Source organism: Convolutriloba macropyga, chromosome 4 (assembly GCF_964194025.1).
Source record: "Convolutriloba macropyga chromosome 4, txConMacr16.3, whole genome shotgun sequence".
Classification (NCBI taxonomy): Eukaryota; Metazoa; Xenacoelomorpha; order Acoela; family Convolutidae; genus Convolutriloba; species Convolutriloba macropyga.
Window position 1 is genome coordinate 50,787,369 of NC_134471.1, and position 22,429 is coordinate 50,809,797.

General features: G+C 36.9%; 1 protein-coding gene across 1 annotated transcript in view; it reads right to left on the minus strand.

The window, feature by feature from the left end:
- Positions 1-728: 728 nt before the first annotated feature.
- The window catches only part of LOC142338089 (uncharacterized), a 47,628-nt gene continuing 25,927 nt past the window's right edge, over positions 729-22,429 (minus strand). Inside the window, exon 4 of the mRNA XM_075387721.1 lies at positions 729-1,048. Within this exon, the coding sequence (XP_075243836.1) occupies positions 729-1,048 (320 nt within the window). The remainder of the gene's footprint in view (positions 1,049-22,429) is intronic.

Here is a 22,429-nt window from a genome sequence, read left to right on the forward strand (position 1 = left end):
ATATGCGTAGAAGAATGCATCAAAATTATCTTCCTGTCAGTGTTTCACTCTGGGGTAAATCTTTCACGCCATTTATACATAAAACTATAAACAAATTTTTTATAAACTTCTAACCTTTATGATAGACTTTTGGGTGATGCCTCAACAATTATTACTATAGAGTAAAGCGTACGGGATTTTTCATCTTAAGAGAATGATATGCATGTGTGCTGAGGAAAAAAGGAGCAGGTTTCCTCATAGAAGAATGCACAGCTAGAATAAAACATTTAATTGTTTTTCAGTCTCTTTTTGATCGCTCATTAGACTGACGTTTAGAAAATAATAACCAATTTCCATTCTTTACAATTTTTTTTTACTATTAAGAGGTCGAAAATGTGTAACTTAGCGTAAGGTACTTAGTGATCCATTAGTGATACACCGGAAGCACCGAAGTACAAAGAAAACAATTCAATCAAGTTTATTAAGTCAATCATTACAAAACACTATAGTATTAGCATTTATTAGCAAAAAAAAAGAATCTTATCAAATGAATTCTAGGAAAAATCTATAAAAGAAAAGATCATGTATGGTTCCTACTAACCAAAAAAGCTCATATATGGTTCCCACTAAGGATTTTTGTATGTCTTATTTTGTGGAACGATATATGTTCTCTATATGATTACCAAGAGTGTTGGTAATCATATAGAGTGTTGGTTACCAAATGATTACAAAAAATCACCGCATATCCCTTAAAAAATGTGCGCGCTTCGTGCTTCGAAGTAGTTAAGACAAAGATAACGTACGTCTCTTTCTGTAATCATGACAAATCCTTCTTCAGCTGTTATATGAATGGCGAAGAACAAAATGTCCGATCCCTTGATGTAGGCGTCCAAGTTTGCATCCCATATTTGCAGCGAAAGGATCGTAAAATCAGTTTTGGCAAACTCAAGCTTGTATCGCCCATTGGGACTCCAGACGTCAGCTACTATTGCCCAAAATTGAATTGATCCATACCCGTCCAAGATCACGCCTTCATTTGTACATATCTCAATCGGGGGTTTCCGGAGCACTGAAAAACCTTAACTGACAGCTTTAAAAATACAACCATGCTGGTAATCACTCAAAAGGAATCTAGGCAAAGCCAGGACCTATGAAACCACCCTCCTCGGTCGATATTAGGTATTGAAAGACCGTCTTCGACTTTTGAATTTGTCCTAGACTTCGGCGGGAACTAAACAGATCATCTTTGACTTTGGGTCAACAATAAATAACAGTTGCGCTCGATAGTAAACGATGTCCTCTAACTTGGTTCGACAAAGAGCGAAAAATTGACTTATTCTGGTAGTTATTCATTATATAAATCATTCCAAATTGGTAAATTTGCATGCGTGTTGGTGCAGTAAGTAAGCTCCACGACAATGTTTTTGGTAGGTTGAGGGATGGCACCCTAGGGCGAATTATTAAAGTAATATCTGAATGATAAGAAAAATGTCAGGATTGAATTTTGTAATAATCGCGGTGAATTGGTTTAAAATACAATCGCGCAGCAATTAGTAGAAAAATTCACCACATGTTTTGAAAAACCCTAATTGGCTAATAAAAAATAGGTTGGACCGTAAAGAGAAATTCGCTCGACTTTACTCGAGTCCTATACCATGTAATTGAAGCGATTAATGTCATTATCCACCTCCTTTAAATTGTAAGGTATTTTAATAATATGGAGTCCTAAACTAGGGCTGGTAACCAAAAAGGGTTCTATATGTTTTGTATGATTTGAGGTTGCCACGGAAAGATAATGATTTCCTGGTAACACTTCATCATGAAATTTTGTGACAGCGTCAATGGTTTTTTTCCACAATTCTAATCTCGCCTTTTTTTAACTTGGTATTTTTCTGAAATTTTTTGTTACAAAGTGAATTAAGGAGATCTTTTGGACTTAACTTTATTTTTTTGAAATACACAGCATTTGTGAGGCCTAAGATTTCAAATGGGGGTAACTTTTTTGAAAAATTAAATTCAGCATTTAAACTAAAATGTTAAACAGACTTGCAACAAAATAAAAAAAGCACAAAATTCTTCTGTCATAGTTGAAATACATCGACTCAATTTATTTATGTTTCAATTTGGAAGCAAACTATTTTAAAGCACGAAATTCTACGTTTTCTTGCTGAGAAAAGCACTGTAAAGAGATATCATCTTACCGTTTAAAGGAATTTCATATTGAAGAACAGTTTGTTTTTCCCTAGACGATTCATCGTTTCTGGCTAACCGAATAACTATGGGCAACTTGTTTTGTTTTTAAACCACCGAGGAACAATTGAATCTCGACCAAATTTCGTTGCGCTAATCATTTTAATTTCAAACTGTTTAGGTCGAAAGCTTTGCTGACGCTTGTCTTTATGAGAAGATCTTGAGTACTATCGTTTTTGTTCGCATGCCCTTATTCCCAATTTATATTGTCGGTTCGAAGGTTCCAAGTCATGCTTGGAAAACATAGATGCAAAAGACCAGTGCGATAGCACTAACGACATAAAAGGAGTCATTCTTGTCTTCAAGAAATTTGATGCCTGATCAGATAAATTGACCGAAATGTAGAAGCCATGTTTTTCAGAGCGTTGTTTAGCCGGATATCAAAAAGAGATTCCGCCTCTATCTATATGCAACATTTCCAAGATATCTACAGAACTTTGCGGATATATAAAAATCTTCCCTGTTTGTAAAAAGAGTCAACTTCCACTCACGAATGTATTCTGTTTTTTTTCTGGATTCAAAATTGACCTGTTTTCCCGGGTTGACCCTTCTTTGATACCATAAAAAAGACCATAAATGGTTCTTGGAAACCATACCTAAGACCATAAATGGTTCCATCCAAGAAGCGGCAAAATTTCTTGTATGTTCTTGCAAGGGTTTCTAAGAACCATAAATGGTTTTGATTATGGTTTCAAAGATTCCATACAAGATTGATGGGAAACGAGTGGCAAACAGATGGAACCATTACTTTCATTTATGGTCTTACGTATGGTTTCCAAGAACCATTTATGGTCTTACGTATGGTTTCCAAGAACCATTTATGGTCTTACTTATGGTTTTCAAGAATCATTTATGGTCTTACATATGGTTCATAAGAACCATTTATTGCCTTCCGTATGATTTCCAAGAAGTATCAAAAAATTTAGTGTGACCAAACTCTCAATATCTCTATCTATCTATATATCTATCTATCTATCAATCTATCTATCTATCAAAATACCAAGTTTTTCATGTTGACCATAGTCTGACCAATGTTGGCTGCAATGATGGTACCACGTGAAAGTTTCAGACACAAAAAAAGTGGCTGTAGTCACCAAAACAGACCGAATAATGGGTATCGGCCAGACCAAACAGACGCCCGGAAAACTTGTCCTTACCAACTACATCCCCAACATGTGGTGCACAAAAACCCAGCGGGGGGGGGAAACCGATTAACCGGCGTCTCAACGGGGCGGGGGGGGTGTGCACCTCACGGGGCCCGAGGCCCTCATCTTAGAATAATAGTATTATATAAATATAACATAAAACTTTACAAAAAGATTTACCATGTTGCGACACATGCTCTGTAACCATTTACCAATATTTGTAACTATATTATATGATTATCACATTTTACCAAGTCGAAACACGAAACACACCGGACACCAAAATGTCAAAATTTCGATATGTGTCCTGGCCAATTTCTCAAAAACGGCTGAAAGAAACAAAACGCTATCTACAGGGATTCAAGTACGGCTCAAGCTGAGTTCAAATCAACAAACGGATCGGAAATCGGTTCACTCTACGAGGAGATATTCCAACATCAATGTACCGTACCAAATGACCCATTTCGGGTCCTGTTTCGCTTTATAAATGTTATATATATCAACTGTTATAAATAATAACAAATTATAACTATAACCAGGGCACCAGGACGATATACCTGGTCTATGGGACCAGCTTGGGTGACCCAAACTGATAGTTTTTACATCTTCCCAAGTGAACAACCTGATTCTAAGCATAAAATCAGGGGGTTGGGGGGTTCACTTGCAGAGTGAAAATTGACCCCCTAGATCTCACTAAACCCTATACAAAATATATATGGGGAGATTCCCCATTACAAATGGAGTTCAACGAGCCTAATCCTGCAGTCAAAGTCATTAATTTCAATATTTCATATGTAGAAACGTGAAACGTACCAGTCACTAAAAGGTCAAAATGACCGTATGTGTCGAGGCCAATTTCTCAAAAACGGCTCAAAGAAACAAAACGCCATTTACAGGGATTCAAGTACTGCTCAAGCTGAGTTCAAATCAAAAAACAGATCAAAAATCGGTTCACTCTACGAGGAGATATTTCAATACAAACGTACCGTACCAGATGACCAAAATGACGCATTTCGGGTCCTGTTTCTGTACTATAACCTAAAACCACTCATTATAACCACTGATTATAACCACAAATGTATATATGGGGAGACTCCCCACTAACTCGGGAATCTAAAACACTCAAATCTGCTCTTTAATTCCACACATAACAAGTTCAATATCGTATTCATGGTAGTGTTTCTCTCACAAGGAGGTCAAACCGGGGCCAATTTCCCTGGCCAATTTCTCGAAAACGGTTGAACAAAAAAACGCCCTTAGGACAGTTTGTAGCACGGCTTGAGATACGCATCATATTAAAAAATGAGCTCAATCGGTGTGTTTTTCAAGGAGTTATAGCAAAAATAAGGTACCGTATCAAATGACAATGGAGGAGAGATACATCACCTTCAGAGCTAAAATTGAACACCTAAACCTCTGAAAATGATATTTAAAGCATACATATTCGGAATCTACGTTAGACGGGCTATTCAAAACACTAATTTTGTCACCATAAGTAACAAAATTCAAAGCTTCAATGTGGTGTCGGATGGTGTCAACTGCTTCTGGGGCTAAAACCGGGGCCAAGTTCCCTGGCCAATTTCTCAAAAACAGCAACACAAAAAACGCCCTTGATACAGTTTGCAGCACTGCTTGAGATACGCATCATATTGAAAAATGAGCCCAATCGGTGCCCTCTAGAAGAAGTTATAGCAAAAAGTAGGTACCCTGCCAAATGTCCAAAAAAGCGAGGTGACAGCTGTTCAGAGCCAAAGTTCAACGTCTGAACTACATAAAATACCATATAAAATATATATGGCGATACTCCCCACTAACTGAGGATTCTAAAACACTAACATTTGTTGGGTAACTCTCGTGTTTTGTTGTACCGAAATTTGGGTCACTCATTTTGGGTCGAAAATTCGACCATCTTCAAATTTAAACATTAATAACATTTTGATTAGGACAATTTGAGAAACCAACTAAACACTGCAAGCAAGAAGAGTTTAGTGCTAACAAAATGCGACTACTGCCGTTTAATTTGGTTCAGTACTTAAGAAGATTTTAACAAAATACTGTTCTGTACTCCATTTTTTGGGCTTAAATCGAAGCCCAAGATCTCCGGAACCGACGTAAAACAACGTGAAACAGCGTTCCCGACGTATTTTTGGGTGTAATTCTGGTCCACTTCCACGGTCTAGGTCACGGCAAACCTTCATCGTGAGGTGGGAAAAAATTCTCACCTCACCATGAAGGGTATGATGTTTTGTTTGTTTTGACATAAAACAACATCCACAGAAATTTGATGAAATCGTGAAAAAACAAAAATTGTTGAATTAATGCCATTATTTGATACATTTAGCTTCAGCAACCTAAATAGTGTCTAGAAAACGCAAAACGCACGTCCAAAAACTTGTTCAATTGAGCAAAACACTACTAAGCCATAAAATTTGAGAAAAAATTTTGTTTTTCCGCTTTCAACATTGAATAACTGTTCTGAAGAATATCTTCAGGACTGTGACTAGCCAATCCAGAGAAGAATTTCCTAACGGCAACAAATTATGCCAAAAATTAGTCGTTTTGGTCAAAAATTGAATGGGAAATTCGAAAAAGTACAAACTTAAGTTCCTTTCTCAATGTGATAAAGCAAGTTGTTTCCTCCGCAAATGCAGATTTTGCCTGGATATCTGTTGCAACTATTCTTATTTACCTGGCTTTCTTTTCCTTGAAGGCTGTGATTGAAGTAAAAGATCAAAATAAATTGAAAGAAAATATTCATCCTGAAACAATCAGCTCGTAACAAAATGCTAATTGACAAAATAAGCGAGGTCACCAGATTTAGAGCCAAATTTGACCGTCTCAATTCCAAAAACTACTATGCAAAGTATATATGGGGACACTCCCCTCTAATTGAGGAATAATAATACACTAAGGTTTGTTGGGTAAAGCTTGTGCTTTGTTGTACCGAAATTTGGGTCATTCAACATAGCCCGAAAATTCGACTTTTTTTCAAATTTAAACATTAATAAGTTTTTGATTAGGACGATTTGAGAAACCAACTAAACACTGCAAGCAGGAAGAGTTTAGTGCTAACAAAATGCGATTACTGCCGTTTAATTTGGTCCAGCACTTTAGCAGATATTAACAAAATACTGTTTTGTACTCCATTTTTTGGGCTAAAACAAAGCCCAAAATCTCCGGAACTGACGTAAAACAACGTGAAACAGAGTTGCCGGCGTATTTGTGGTTGGGATTCGACGTTCTGGTGCAATTCGACGTTCTGGATCACGGAAAACCTTCATGGGGAGATGGTCAAAAATTTCCCACCTCACCCCGAAGGTTATGATTTTGACATAAAACAACATTCACAGAAATTTGATGAAATCGTGAAAAATGAAAAATTGTTGAGTTAACCCCATTAAATAATACAAATAGCTTCAAGAACCTAAATACTGTTCAGAAAACACAAAAAGCACGCCTGATAACTTGTTCAATTGCAAAAAAGTCATTCATATGGTCAAATGATTTATTTTGACTACCAAGTTTCACGTATCGCTAATATGCACCATCAAAACGTGGGAAAAAATGGTACATTAAGTAAATAGTGATACTCCCCATTAACTGAGCAGTCTAAAACACTGTAATGTTTAATCTTGACACAAAAATTTCAACTTTATGTCACCGCCGAATTAGCCGAACATGGCCGAAAATCGAGGTTCGGCGCATGCAGAGCAAAAATTGACCAACTCAACTCCAAAAAATTAAACTAAAAATATATATGGGGATCGTCCCCAATAAGAGGGGAATCCAGGGAACCAAAATATGTAGGTTTTTTCTGGTTTTCTGGGGTACCCGTTTTTGGAGAACACCAAAATCTCATTATTGGTGACTTTTTAAAATTTAATAGTGAAAAACTTTTTCACCACGACGACTTAGGACAGCACCTAAACAGCAAAAACAAGAAATTTACAGCATCAGAAAAATGATTCTTCGCCCAAAAAATTTGATAGAGTACTTTGGAAGATATCAGCAAATTACTGAAGTGTACCTCTTTTTTTGAGCTAGAAGCACAGATCCAGTTCTGCAGAAATCAAGTATAGCTGAGTAGAACAGCCATGCTAACGTGTTTGTGGGAGGAGCTTAGGTCCACTCAATAATTTTTTGTCACTGCAAGTCTTCATGGGGAGGCGGGAACAAGTTACCACCTCGCCATGGAGGCTACGATTTTTTGATTAGTTTGACAAAAAAAACAACACACACACACAGAAATTTGTTGAAATTGTCAGAAATGAAAAATTGTTGAATTAACAATAACCATCAGTAAAACTGGCTTCACGGACAGAAATAGATGAAGAAAGCGCGAATTAAATAGGGAGAAGGACGTATCATTGAAATTTAAACACTCCAACTACAAAAACAAAAAAAAACGGAAAATTTTGACTTGCATCAAAATAACATGCTGAAAAGGTTAACCAAGTTTTAACAAGAGCTCCGCTAATACTGAATGCATGGCTGATTACAGACATTGAAGCAAAATTGACGAAAAAATGGCACAATATATGAAAAATGGCATTGATTTTGTTAAAAGCTTTTGGAAGATAATTTTATGATATTGAAGGAGCCATAAAAGTATATGGTCTTGGAGATGATATCCGAGAAACCATAAATTATAATTCATGAGTTTGTCTTGTACTTTCAATTTGTTTGCCTGAAACCCGCATAAGGTGCGGTGATAAGCATTTTCGAGCCAAAAAATTAGGTTGTACAAAATAAATTTAATGATCTTGGATGGGCCATAATAGTCTATGGTCTTGAATATGGTATCAAAGACACCATAAAAATTTTCAGAACTAATTTTTGAAATCTCCATTTTAATCGTTTGTAACCCGCAGAGGAGGATTTTAAAATCATTTTTTGCCAAAAAAAGATACTGCACAAAAAAAAGTTTTATGATCTTGGATGGGCCATAAAAGTCTATGGCCTTGGATATGGTATCTAAGACACCATAAAATTTTTTTCTCAAGAAATTTTTAAACCTCCATTTTTATCGTCTGAAATCCGCATAGGACGTTGTTAAAATCATTTTCGTGTCAAAAAAGATGTTGCACAAAAAAAGTTTTATGATCTTGGATAGGCCATAAAAGTCTATGGTCTTGGATATGGTATCCAAGGCACCATAGAAAATTTTTTTTTGTTGAAGGCCAATGGCAAGTACGATATATTTGTTGTACTACATGGTCCAAAAGACGTCATTTGAGATCACCTTGAAAATTTTGTATGGTCTTATGTATGGTATCAAAGAAGCCATACAACCATACATGTCTTACGTATGGTTTCTAAGAAACATTTATGGTGGTCATCCCGGGTTTTTAATACACTTTTCCCTTAAGTCCAAGCCGTGTTCAGTTTTGTTCAGAGTGGCAGAGTTAACAAATTCCGAGTGGCAGCAAGCAACACTTGTATCAGTGTCAAATTGAATAACCTCTTCTGTTGAGTCTATGGATTTTGAAAATTATTTAATTACAGAAGAAGATATAAAGGATCTAAAACGGTTTGTTTAAGTACGTCAGAAAATTTTTTAAAACTCAAATTTGAAGTAATCAAGAGAAACCGAAATTTGCTCTACACTTCTACCCATTTTTTTGTAAACATTCAGTGAATAGCTGAAATAAGGTCTGTCATGGACCCCTCTGACAAACCTTATAATTGTTCCGATCCCCACTTTAGTGGGGAAGGAGGAACTATATACTCAAATGGGTTTTTTGTAAAGTCGATTTTGGCCGATCGATATAATCATAACCGAGCCTCCTTGTTGAAATATTAGCAGACAATAGAAAAAATGATTGTCATCTCTACTACCATCAAATTTTTTGATAGCAATACGTCAAACTATCAGTTTATGTAGATATATGAAATTTTTCACATAAAATAACCGAAGGTTTATCAACGAGATCATTGGATTTGATTCCAAAAAATCTGAGTGTGTTCTATTATTTTTCGTAAAAATGTAAAATTTTTATTAACCACTCTTTCCTCTTACATTATTTTCTTATCAGTTTTTAGGTATTTGCAATTTTCTATCCGGATGCGACCAATATAATGCTAACAATAATTGAAGACTAAACTCATAAAACAATGTAACTTATTACTAGGCAGCGGGATTTGATGCATAATCAAAAAAAAGATCCAAAAATGCAAGCAAAAATATGTATATCGATGCAATTAATATGATTTGGACGAAATCTTAACTAATAGCTGAAAATGTTTAACTAACTATTAGCTAATCATGGTCACCGCTATCCGTTGAAAGAATCTGGACCCATGATAGAACCAACAACGCAAAAATGAGCGCATCAAATTTAATATTGTCGTTAACTGTTGTCATTATATTATTATACCTACAACTGATAAAAATCCTAAAAAATGTCTTTAAGAACATGATAGAGGTTGAATACAAGTTCATTTCAATATTTTTGATTACTAATGAAGCTCTGCTTCAACGCTTTTATTCGCTTATGTATTGTTTTTTGAATCCAAACGGAAACAAATTTGTCGTTGTGAAAGTTACAATTCTTGTGACTTTGTTAGGGCACGTGGTAATTCTTGGTTATAATTTTTTTGAGAAATTGAAAGTTCTTTCGACCTTGAACATTCTCCGGCCTCCTTGAACTCGTTCAATTGTGACATCTGCAGGTTTCCTTTGTTATTCTTTTGAGTAAAGTTGAGGGTACAAGAAGAAGATTTTGTTTAAACTGACAACTTGGTTTTTGTGAAAATCGTAAGAAATATTATCAATTTCTTGTAAACTGATTAGGTACACATTGCAGAAGTTGTGATCAAACCAATTGAGAATCTTTGGGTTTTTCTCATTATTGAATGAACTAATCTGGTCCACGATCTTCTAGTGCTTCTCGATGAAGGTGTATGGGGTGACTGACTGGTCTGATGTAAACTCCAGTTTGTGTTTTCAATTGAACAACACGAACAATGTTGTCATTACCGTCGAATGTCTGTATTATGTGGGCAAGCGGGCAACACATTGGGGGATTGTTGTCTTCTTTAATGATAACAATATCGTCCACTGCTGGTTTTTCGTTTTCTGTTCTCCATTTTTTCCGCTGCTGCAATGAAGACAAGTATTCGACACTCCATTTCTTCCAGAACTGACGAATCAATTTGTCTATTTTTCTTCAATGTCGTGACAAGGTGTTGTTATTGGGTAAAGATGGCTCGCGTATAGCTGTGATAGGTCTTCCGATTATAAAATGTTCAGGGTTTAAAGCTATGGGATCATTGATGTCGGTTGATAACGCTCTTAGAGTGCGAGAATTAAGGTTGACCTCAATTTGGGTCAGGAGAGTTGTTAAGGCACTGGTTGGTAACTTAGTCGATCCAACTATTCTGTAAAGATAGTTCTTCATAGATTCAACAGCTGCTTCACATATTCCTCCATAATGAGGCGTCCTGGGTGGTATTGTAAACCAATCAATGTGATTTTGGCTCACAAAAGTTGTTGATGAGATCCTTGAACTCTTCATCTCGAAGAAGTCGTCTGAATTCGAGTTCTCCTCGGGCTACAATGAACATTGTCGAATTGTCACTGTAAAAAACTTGGGGAGTACCGCGTCTTCCTGTGAATCTCTTGAGGGTATCGGGGCGATCTTCTTTTGTTAAGTTTTCCACTGGCTCTAAATGTTTTGCCTTGGTGGTGAAACAAATTAAAAAAGTTCTGTGAAGAATCTTTGGTACAAATTGGTCCACAATAGTCCATTCGAATGGAGGCAAAAGATTCAACTATGCGTTCTTCTGGCAGATCTCCTATTAATGGCTGGCGTATGCGAGAGTCAAATCGTATGCAGGGCTTGCAGTTCTGAATAAATTTCTTAACACTGGCAATTCCTCCAGGAATCCAAACTGTTTGTCGGAGGGCAAAAAGGCTCATCTGTCGTCCACTGTGGAGGTTTCTCAAATGACTTTCTCGGATGAGTAACTCAGCTAGTGGAGATGTTTTTGGAATTATTATGGGGAACTTTTTGTCCACGCTATACGGGGAATTTGCAGGACGACCACCAACGCGGATGACGTTGTTGTCTTTGTCGAAGAATGAGTAAATGACTGTTTTTTTGATACACTGCCTGGATGATTCAACTGGTGGGTTTGAAGTTGAGTCTTCTGGTGTTGTTGATCCTTTTATATACCTGAAATCCGGCAGAAAAGGTTGCTGCATGATGCTTTAAAGGGCAATTCTCGCTGAGCGGAGATTTGATGGGGAAGGATGATGACATACATCAATTTTTCTTTTTGTTGTGATTTGTTGCTTCTGCTTTACTCTTGATAGAACGCTTGTTGGCGACGATGAAAAAACTGATGATAAATCCGTCTGTAGCTGATAAACAGATTCTTTCTGCAATTTGTGTTCCGTTGATTCGGATTGTTTTTGTCGCCTTTCATTTAGACTTTGTTCATTGAAGAGCGGATGCTGTTTATTTGGGTTAAGAAAGCTGTACAATTTATGATGATTGCCTGATGTTGAAAGAAATTTGCTGTATGGTGGAAGCAAGTCTGTCCGTGTTAACTGGATTTCAGTGATTGTTTGCTGAAGTCCAATCAAACGTTGCGTAGAGTTCTCTTCCTTTGACGTGCTCAACAGAAAAAGGGGGCTGCGGGCAAAAATCTTCTGCCTCTTGACTGCGCTGATGAAAGTTTGGCTGTGGGGTTTGGTCTTTATGGCTGCTCTGAAGAAGGGGATGTGGTTGTTGGGAGTCGTCCTCATCAATATGATTGGATTAGCAGATATTCTGCAGATGAGGTGCGTCCTGATTGTTGCTGAAGAAACCCAAATCTTCGTATTGGTTTTCCTGCTGGTTGGTTACAAACAAATTTTCTGTGAAATTCTTTACAGATTGGTCTCGGGGTTTCATCGAGTGTTGTAGATGCTGATGATCTTGGCCGTTGTCAGAAGACTTTAGTTGAACTTTCTCTTTGTCGGAAACTGCTTTTGGTTTTGATTTTTGAAACGTACTAGAATGATCAATTGCAGGTTGCGACTGACTGTGATTGTTGCTTGACCTTCTCCTTATTCTTGCTTGTTGAGTGAATAGTTTGACGTAAGCGAAGATTCTTACAAGTCGATACATTGATGACTGTCTGCTGATCAGATCTAATATCATGTTGTCTTGCTGCTGATGCTGCATTACTAGAGATAGCTGGGCTGATGAGTTTACTTCGGCTAAAGCGTCAGTTGAGGCGTTATATGGAGGTGTAACATCCAATGAAGGCCAAAACTGCTCGTCTTGACGCAACCAACGTGTCCTTTCCATCAAAGTTGGTAATAAAGAAGTCTGTCGACCGAAATTTCTCTCGATGCGCAATAAGCTGGATTGTCTTCTGTTGGTACAAACTTCCAATTCTCTGAAGGAAAGATGCCCTGAATTTTGACAACTTGGTTAGCAACGAAAGTCTTCCATTTTCTAGGGATATCTTTAATCCAAGCGAGGGTCACTTGTGAATCCGTCCAAGCAAAGATTTTGGGGACGGATTCACAAGCCATGGGGACAGATTCACAAGCCATCAATGACAGTCGATTGGGAAAACGACTGTCATTGATGGCTTCCTTCACTTCTTGAGATTACTGTGCTCCAAGAAGTGCGTCGCAGAGTCCTAAACAAGGAACACATAAAGTTTTGATTGGGGCAACGCGTGTTTTGGCTGTTATCATTTGTGTGTGCACTCGGACGTCCATTTGCTCTCGCAGTTAGACAACTACAGCATGTTGTGGTTGAGGCGTCACAAAATACATGAAACTCCAAAGATGATGAAAAAGGTGCTGCAAAAACTCGGTGGATCTTCTCAAGTTCTTTGAGTTGATGTCGAAATCTTCCGTATTGTTTTAGTTACTGATAGGGTTTCGGCCCAGGTCAATTGTCCATCCAAAGAACTTGCAAGAAGGATTTCAACTGAACTTTTGTTAGTGACAACCATCCAAAGGGGTCAAACAATTTTGTGACTTCCGATATTTTCCTTTTTCTGTTGGGAAATTCTTTGCCCAGGCAAACTGTGAAGGTGAAATTATCTGGAACAGCGCTCGATTTTATTCCAAGTGTTTTGACTGTGTAGTCATTGCTGTTGATCATCATTTCGTCTGAAGTTTCGCGGAAACAAAAAGGCAATTGCTCAACAAGTGACGAAACGCTTGATGTCCATTTTCGTATATCAAAACAAGCTGTTTTCAGTAATGCGATTATTTCGTCCTGAGCTGAGCGGCATGCTCTACATCTGAGGCTCCTGTTAGCAAATTGTCCTCATACCTGTCATCATTGATTGCAAAGCAGAAGCTGCTGTTGGTGCAACTGTCTGCTGAGGCTTTGAGAGGTCTAATCGCGTGGTACGAAGATGATGCAATTTCATAGGTCACTCTTGTCATTTTTATATTTTCACCTCTGTGTCATTTGGATTTCTCCACAAAAACTCTGAGAAAGTTCTTGTCTTCATCGTCAAGTTGAACTGGTTGGTACATCTTGGCGATGTCGGCAGATAGTGCTACGTGATGGAACCGAAAACGAATCAGAATTCAAAACAGGTCCTTTTGAAGTTGAAGTCTAACCACAGACGGTCGTTTAAAGATACTCCACTGGCTGACTTAGCTGAAGCGTCGAATATGACTCTGAGTTTAGTTGTGTTGCTGAAGTCTTTGATGACACTATGATGTGGCAGGTAGAAACAGTTTGTGGGAAGCATATGAATTTTGTTTCTGCTGACTTCTTCCATGTGTCCAAGTTGAATGAATTCGTGGATGAAATGACTATATCTGTTGTATGAATTCGTGGATGAAATGACTATATCTGTTGTATACACCTAGTTGTTTCTACAGTTGGAAGATGAGGCTCCGTAGTCTTCTTTTTGCTTGATGGTACGAGTCACCCAAGGGTTCGACGTCTTCTTTGAAAGGGAGTTTCACAACAAATCTTCCCTCTGAATTGCGTCGGGTAGTACTCTTGAAGTCATCTTCGCATTTCTGTTCTTCTGATGTCCACTGTGTTGTTGTCGAAATTCTCGTCAACTTCCCAGAATCGCTGTAAATTGTCTGGTTCAGAACAAATGAAAAAAACTGAAAATGAGTACTCTTCTTTTCAAGTTTGCTCTCACGTCCGATCACGAGCCAACCAAAACAAGATAGGCGGTAGATAATTGGCTTTTGAGGCTCCCTAAATCTGTTGTCTTCGACCATCAATTCTTCATAGTGTCCTGCTCCAATTATCAAGTCTACGGTGCATGGCTGATTGAAGTTGGTGTCCGCAAGATTGAGGCCCTGAAGTTTTGTCCAACCGCTGACATTTACATGATGCGAAGGTAGATTGCTGGTCAATTTGGCTAAGACAGTTGCTCTGATGCTGATGGAGTCTTCATCTTTTGTTTTCAGAATCAAATTTACTGATCCTTTTCTGTTGTTGACTTCTTGAACTCCGAGTCCAAAAACTCGGCCATCGGCTTCTTCTTTTTTCAATCCAAAGCGTTGTAGTGCATCTTCCGGAATGAGGTTGCTTTGGGATCCTGAATCCAGAATGGCTCTGCTATCAGAGGTTTTTCCGTTGTTGTCAATTCGAACGATTGCGGTGGGAAGCAATACTTCTTCTTCTTCTTCTTCTTCTTCTTCTTCTTCAATCTGCGACTGTGCTGCGGCTGAAAGTTTTTCTTTATTTTTATGGACTGTTTTCGCTGCTTGATTGCTTGCTTCTTGTGGTGACGTGCTGTTAGTTGTAACTGTTGGCGCTGTTGAAGCTGTCCTCGAGGTAATATTGGTTTCCAAGTGCAAAAGACTGTTCTGCTTTCGTTTGCACTTCTTACAAGTTGATCCATTGCATTGTTCACTTCGATGTCCAGGGCGTAGGCAGTTGAAGCAAAGTCCTTTTGTCTTAATCAACTGAGCTTGGTCCTGTACTGAAAGTGCTTTGAAACTTTGGCCTTGATAATTATTGTGGTTTTCGTTGCCATATTCACACGTTGTAGTCACGGATGTGGAAATAAGCGAATGAAATTTTCGAAGTCGTGGGCTGCTTGTATGCCTCTTGTCGATGGTTGATGATGACTGCTCTGTGGCTGCTTCAAGGGCGCGTGTTCTGTCTTCTGTGAACTTTTTCATATCAAGATAGCGTTGCGGGTTTCTTCCTAGTGATGAAAGATTCCAACATTTTCTCGTTTCGGTGGGCAATTTCTCTGCAATAAGGTACACGAAAAAGATTTCCAAGGTTGCTGAGCACTAATCTGTGTTCTTCGATTGTCTCCATGAGATCTCGCAGGGCCTTTGGGTTTTCTTTTGCTAACGATTTCTGTGCAACTATTGCGTGAAGATGGGCTCTTAAAATCAGACGTTTGTTGTTGCATCTGTTCTTCAGGATGTCGCATGCTGTACTGAAGTTTGCGTCACTGATTTGGAGAGAGGTCAAAAGCTTTGCGGCGTCTCCTTTCAATGTTGTTTTTAGATACTGAAATTTTTCACTGTGTGTTAGCTGGCTGTTGCTTGTCGCTGCTCCATTGATTTGGTCAAAAAAAGACGTCCAATCCTTGTAGTCTCCACAAAAAGTTGGCAACTCCAGATTCGGCAGTTTCACGTTGGCGATGGCCGGTCCAGTGCTAATCGTGGTGTTGAAGTTCTGGCTGGGGTTCTATTGTACATGACAAAGCGGTTGATTAGGTCGACGTGTTGTCCTATCTTGTCGTCGTTATTTTCTAATTCTTCGATTTCTTCGTCGAGTCTATCGGTGTCATCTATCAAGTTTTGAACTTTCTGATTCATGTCTGACAGGTACAACTGTTTTTTGTCAACAATGTTGAGATTTTTTCTAGTTGTATGAGCTCCTCTTTTTTGAAATTTTGTCCAGTTCTATCTGCAACTGTTTTGGTTTCGTTGTTTAACCCAGTTGCAACCTTGCGGTGAGCTGTTCTCAAATTTTTCAATCCCTCGATGTCATTGTTGAAAACTTTTATTTGGTGCTTTGTTGATTGTCTGTGGCTTTGGTGAATATTAGTTGGTTTTTCTTTGCTGTCTCGTTGCCTTTGCTGTTTTGGTCTTTGATGTGTCTCTGTCTTAGCTGTGTCTTTGTCTTTGCTGTGTCGGTCTTTGGTTTGGGTGTCTTTTATTCGGATGATTGTTGCTAGATGTAAACAAAAAAAAATTCTCCATTATCTCTCCCCCTACCAGTAAGATAACCGAAAACTACACAAAAAAACGTTACACTTAAACCGCAGAGGGGACGATTAATGCTACCTAGTTTGACGGTTTCACCCTCCTTGGTTTTCAAAAAAAATATTCAAAAAACACTTGATATATATTTGTTCCCCCACTTGATAACACTTCCGGGACCCAGGTTAGTCAAATTGTAAGTAAATTTAAGTCGATCAACTTCAGTGAACTAAGGGGGGATGGTTATCTAGTGGTTGTCCGCATTTTTGATGATTAGCTTATTTTTGATACCACAACTTAGCCTATCTTAGTCTTATGGACCTCCCCCGAAAGAGAATCTAATGTCTAATGTAAGCTGTGCCTAACCTGCGTGCGTTTGCGCACTTTTATTCTAAGTTATCTCCTATGACCTTGTTCGGCGGACCAGAAATGAATACAAGTTCACTTCAATATTTTTGATTACTAATGAAGATCTGCTTCAACGCTTTTTTCGCTTATGTATAGCTTTCTGAATCCAAACGGAAACACATTTGTCGTTGTGAAAGTTAGAATGTTTGTGATTTTTGTTAGAGCGCCTGGTAATTCACGGTTACAATTTTTTTGAGACTTTGAAAATTCTTTCCACCTTGAACAGAGGTTCTTTTTTTCATTCCTTGACGGCGTTCAATTTTTCTTTTTATGAAAAATCTGATTAAAAAACTGATTATTTGTCGACAGTAATTCTAATAAAAGTTATCTTTGTTGCTTAAAACAAAAAGATGAAGTCGTTTTTCCTCTCTTTTTCCTGTAAAAAGGAATGTAAACGTAGTCGAGAGCGTATGCTTATTTTATAGGTATCTGGCAGATTCCGGCAGAAATTCACAAGACGATGAATCTTTTGGCAGAAATATGTCTCAGATACGTAAAAGACAACTATATTTCTGCAAAATTTTTACGAGGTAACTAAGTTGAAATTAAGCGCTATGTACTCTGTGCGCAATATAAATAAATAAACAATTATGAAGACAATATAAAGAAAAATTAAGAGTAATCACATCAAGCTACATTTTTATAAAACACTGTTTTCTAAGTTTCAAAAGATTCATGCTCTTTTAATTGATCAACAAGGCAGCTGTGCAGACAATAGGTGTTCCGACCCCACTTGTGGGGGGAGGAAATATATACTCAAATGGGTTTTTTTGTTCAGTTAATTTTGGCCTATCGATATATTCATTGCAGAGAAATGTGAGTGGTATCATTAAAAAGCACGTCCAGCGTAGAATTTGATACTAGACGGATTTTCTTGAATTTCTCTTTTTTCAAGGAGTTATCCAGGATTGAAGTTTTGTGTTAACACGGGATATTTTGTTCACTCTTAGTGTAATTTTTCTTCAAATTAGGTTCTTTTTATAAAAAATATTAATTCAAAATTACATTACAGCCATAAACTGAATCAATGATGATCTCATAATAGGCGAAAGACGATAAAAAGACTAGTTCTGATCTCATATGGAATTTTACTATCAAAAAAATTCGAATTATATTTGAAAGCTCTTTTTTTCGAACTTTTCATAATTTTTTGTTTTCTTGAGTCCCCTGGAGGCTAGTCCTTTTTTATATCGAGGTTGCGTTAATTACAAACCTCATTTACAGTCTAATGAATCCCAAAGAACAAAATATTTCACTTTCAAGGAACCGCTTCTGTTTTTTTGGCTTCGACTCTGAGTTTTCGTTATTTTAAGTGAAATTTTGATTTTCTTTTTGCGGTTTTACTAAATTTTCTAGTCCTATTGCATAGTCTACTGGCATAGTGATTGGCTGAATGTGCAATAGGTTTTGTGATGAGCATTATGAGAAATTATCCAGAGCATTGAGGGGAGACCTAATGGCTGTTAAGACTTTAAAAATGGTTTTCCGAGAATTTTTTTTTTGAAATTAACCGATCATAAATTTACTTGAATTCTAAGTCAATCTCGTGAATTCTAAGTCAATCTCAGTAAAGACAGGACAACTCCCTTTCTTTCTCCTTCAACGAATAATAATCTGGTCAGCGGCTTTATCTCTTAACTATTCTTTATATGGCTTCAATTCCTAAAGATTTTAAAATTTTTTAAAATTTTTTGAATATTTTCGTTTTATTGGTTCCTCTTGAACTCTTATCACATTATCCTGATATTGATATCTTGCATTGGCTTAGAGGAGACATTGAAGGAACCCTGGGTAAAATTTTGCAGAGAAAAACTCCTTGTTTAAACTGCTTCGACACTTTCTTGCACATTTTTTACAGAATTTTTGGTTTTTGCTTGTATTTGTTGTTGTTGTTTGCACAGTCTTAGGACTTCTCGTGATGTCTTATTGATTACTTATGCATGACAAATATCTTTGTCTTCTAATTGAGGAATAACTGAGCGTATTCGAAGAATTCTGTTGAAAGCTATTGAACTTAATGTCTGTTAAGACTTTAAAAAAGTGACTTTTCGAGAAGTTCTTCTAACCTTAATCTATATTAAATTTATTTTTGTGAATTGTAAAACAGTTTCAGTATGACGAGGCCCTTTTTGTCTACTTCAGCCGAAGTTAATCTAGCAAGCGGTTTTTTCTTCTAATGGTTTTATGAGTTCGATCCACCAGTTTTCATAGTTTTTTTTTTAATTTTGGAATTTTTTTTCGTAATTATGGTTGCTTTCGGAATCTTAACACATTGTCTTAATATTGATTTTTGCATTGACCTAGAGAAGAGGTTCATTGTATTATGCATACAGTTTTCAGAGAAGAGCATATATTTTAAATGGCTTCGACACTTTCTTCTCGCACTTTTCTACTATATTTTTGGATTTTGCCTGTATTTGTTGTTGTTTTCCTAGTCAGTGACTTATTCTATTGTCTTGTTGATCACTTATGATTGACAGACATCCTTGCCGCCTCATCGATTCATATTTCAGCGTATTTATTAGCTCCCGTTGGCAGCTATTGAATTTAATGTCGTTGATACCATGGTTTTCTCAAAACTTTCGTGGTTTTAATGTATTTGCTCTTGTTTGTTGATTAATTGGAGTCAAGAAATTAAAAAAAAAATCCAATTGCTAAAAATGAATTAAAAGCAGAATATATTTTTTTAAATTTATTGTTTAATGGCTTCGACTTTTTTCTCGCTCAATTATTGTTGAACTTGCTGTTTTTGCCTGTTCCTTTTACTCTTTAAGTAGCCGTAAAATCCTCACCGATCCCATAAGCTTGTAATTTAGGATTGAATGAGTGATTTTACACTAAGCAGTCATTTATAGCAAATAGTGCTAAAGTTTATGACATACACATTTATAAAATTTAAGGACTTTTCAATTTTTTTCGGTTTTTGTTGTTCTTATTGTCAGCTTGTAATTTATTCACATCATTGAGAGGTCCCATACAGTTCATTGTTTTTTTTAAAAAATAAACTTGTTTACGTATATTATGACGTAACTGTTGTTCTGTTTGTAGGACCATGTGAATTTTCATAAAAAGTTTTATGGGTGGTCTATTTGTGTTTCTTTTTCTCTTGCTTTAGCACAATCGCGTAATAACAGATCCCAATGATTTTCAAATTTGGCCCATTTGAACTTATTTATTCATTCAGAATAAAGTTAGCTGAAATATTGTATATTGAAATTGAAATGAAAAACCCAACATTCAGATAATAGCTAATGATTTTATTGGCTTCTCTAATTTGTGTTTTCGCAATGTTTGTAATTTGTTGTTCGTAATTTTTAGAGTTTTCTGCATCTTTAGTCCCATCCTATGGCTTTATGGCTTAGACTAACCAATGTCAGGTCCTACTGTTTTCATTTTGACTTTTTGTATATTTATCAAGAATTATTTCGTTAAAAAACAAGGACTTTTAGGACTTTTGAAATTATTTGGTTTAAAAAAATTTTGTTTGATTTTTGAATTTCGCCTCATTGTTTATTTTTTTTAACTTGTTACCTAGTCTTATTTAGTAACAATTCCATCGGCTGTGTAGTTAAGAGAAAGAAAAATTATGTTGTTAGGGTTTTGTCTGATTGTAATTAGACGTTGTTACTAGGTGCTTCTAAATTTAGATTTGAGTTTTTGCCGTGAAATTTTTGCTTTTGTTCTTGTTGTTGTAGTTACTGTTGTTTTTATATCGTAACCTTTTTAATGGCTCATGTTGTCGTAATGAGGCACGACATTATTTAATTCAATTATTAGTTGGTTGTGTAACGATTTTTTTAAACTGTAACGATTTTTGATTATCTTTTTGTCAAAAATGTAAGTCAAAAGACAGTTCAGTCAAAAATTTAGATGGGCGCGGGTCGGAACACCATGTGCAAACGCACATTAATGAGCCTCCTTGTTTTCTCAAAAAACTAAATTGAACAGATTATATACTAACACCTCCAATATAATACAGCCCAATTGGAACGAACTCGGAATCTTACAAGTTAACCATTTTTATACCAGAAAATCTTTTTTCTGGCGGAGTCTGCAAGAAAAGCCGTTTTCTGGCAATGTCGTTTTTCATCACTTTCCGCCGGATTTTTGGAAAGAGAACAACTTATCTGCCTAAATCTGACAAACTGCTGTAAGATGCCGTTGGGAAAATGCAAGAATAGATTACCCAAAAGTTGAATGCAAAGAATCTACAGTCTCTAAAAAAAAGAACAAGAAAAGAGAGGAAAGAAAAACAAATATGGAAAAATGCGTGAAAGAGTAGCCAAAAACCAGGGCATAAGTCCGGATCAGTGCACATTCACATCGACTACTACCACTGCCATACCGACGAACAAGGCCGACGTAAACAAAAGCTAATAGAAAAATAAAAATCAAGAACCGAACAATAAATTAGAACATTATAACTTGGGCTAAGAAATACGTAATGCAAACAAACGTCACACTGAAAAACCTATATCACTATAAATGGCCATCCGAGCGCGAAAAAATTACATCACCACCGACAAGATGGGAACCGCTAAAAACCGCCAAGAACAAATACGGAGGTCGAAAACTTTAGTTTTATTTTTAGCTACCACAAATTTATAGAGACTCACAGACAAGCTCAACCAAGCCAAACAGGGACAAGAGCGAGATGGTGTTCCACTCCTGAGAAAGCCTAACATGAGACACAAAATTAAATATCGGTAACCAATGGCAATTACAGAGGACAACGCGAACATTTCATACCCAATGGACACAACAGGGGAAAATGAAGAGGGAACACAAGCCCAACACCGTCAAACATCCTGGTACCACTTTTAACTGCACTTACCGTTCCAACCGTCCTCTTGACAGCGTAAGGTAGTAGTGGATAAAACAAGGGATTCAACCACCAGTAAAATTTGTCCCGTTCTCCTAACGCTAATCGCGCATGTCGAATCGGGCCAAATTTTACTGTTTGTTGAATCCCTTATTTTATCCACTACTATATTCACCACTATAAATACATATTACACGCACAATTTTGTGTATAAACTGTACATAGCTAGTATAATTTATGCATTTCATACACTAATATCCAAAAGTTCTCAAGCTAGTTTTAGGCCTAATTTCATATCTAATATGCCAAACTATATTGAAATAAATCAGGTTAATCATCTAACAGTTTTTTTTCAATAGAATTGGATGGACTGAAAATAACTCAAAATTGCTTAGAAATCGATAATAAGAAACAATTTTCTTTAAAATTTTGACTTTACCCTTGGAGACGATTGGTCTATGATGGTTAACTGAGTGATTCTATGTACCAGGGTACATTTTTTTGAGCCGAGTCTTGAGAGGTCTTGTTAAAAGGTTGACTCGCCTTTACCACGCTACGGCAGTACTGCTCGACCTTTCTTAATGGCAACTGTGGGGAGGGTGCAACTACAGAATGCTTGAACACTTTTAATTTTAATTATTAAGCTGACTGAACTCTTAATAATCA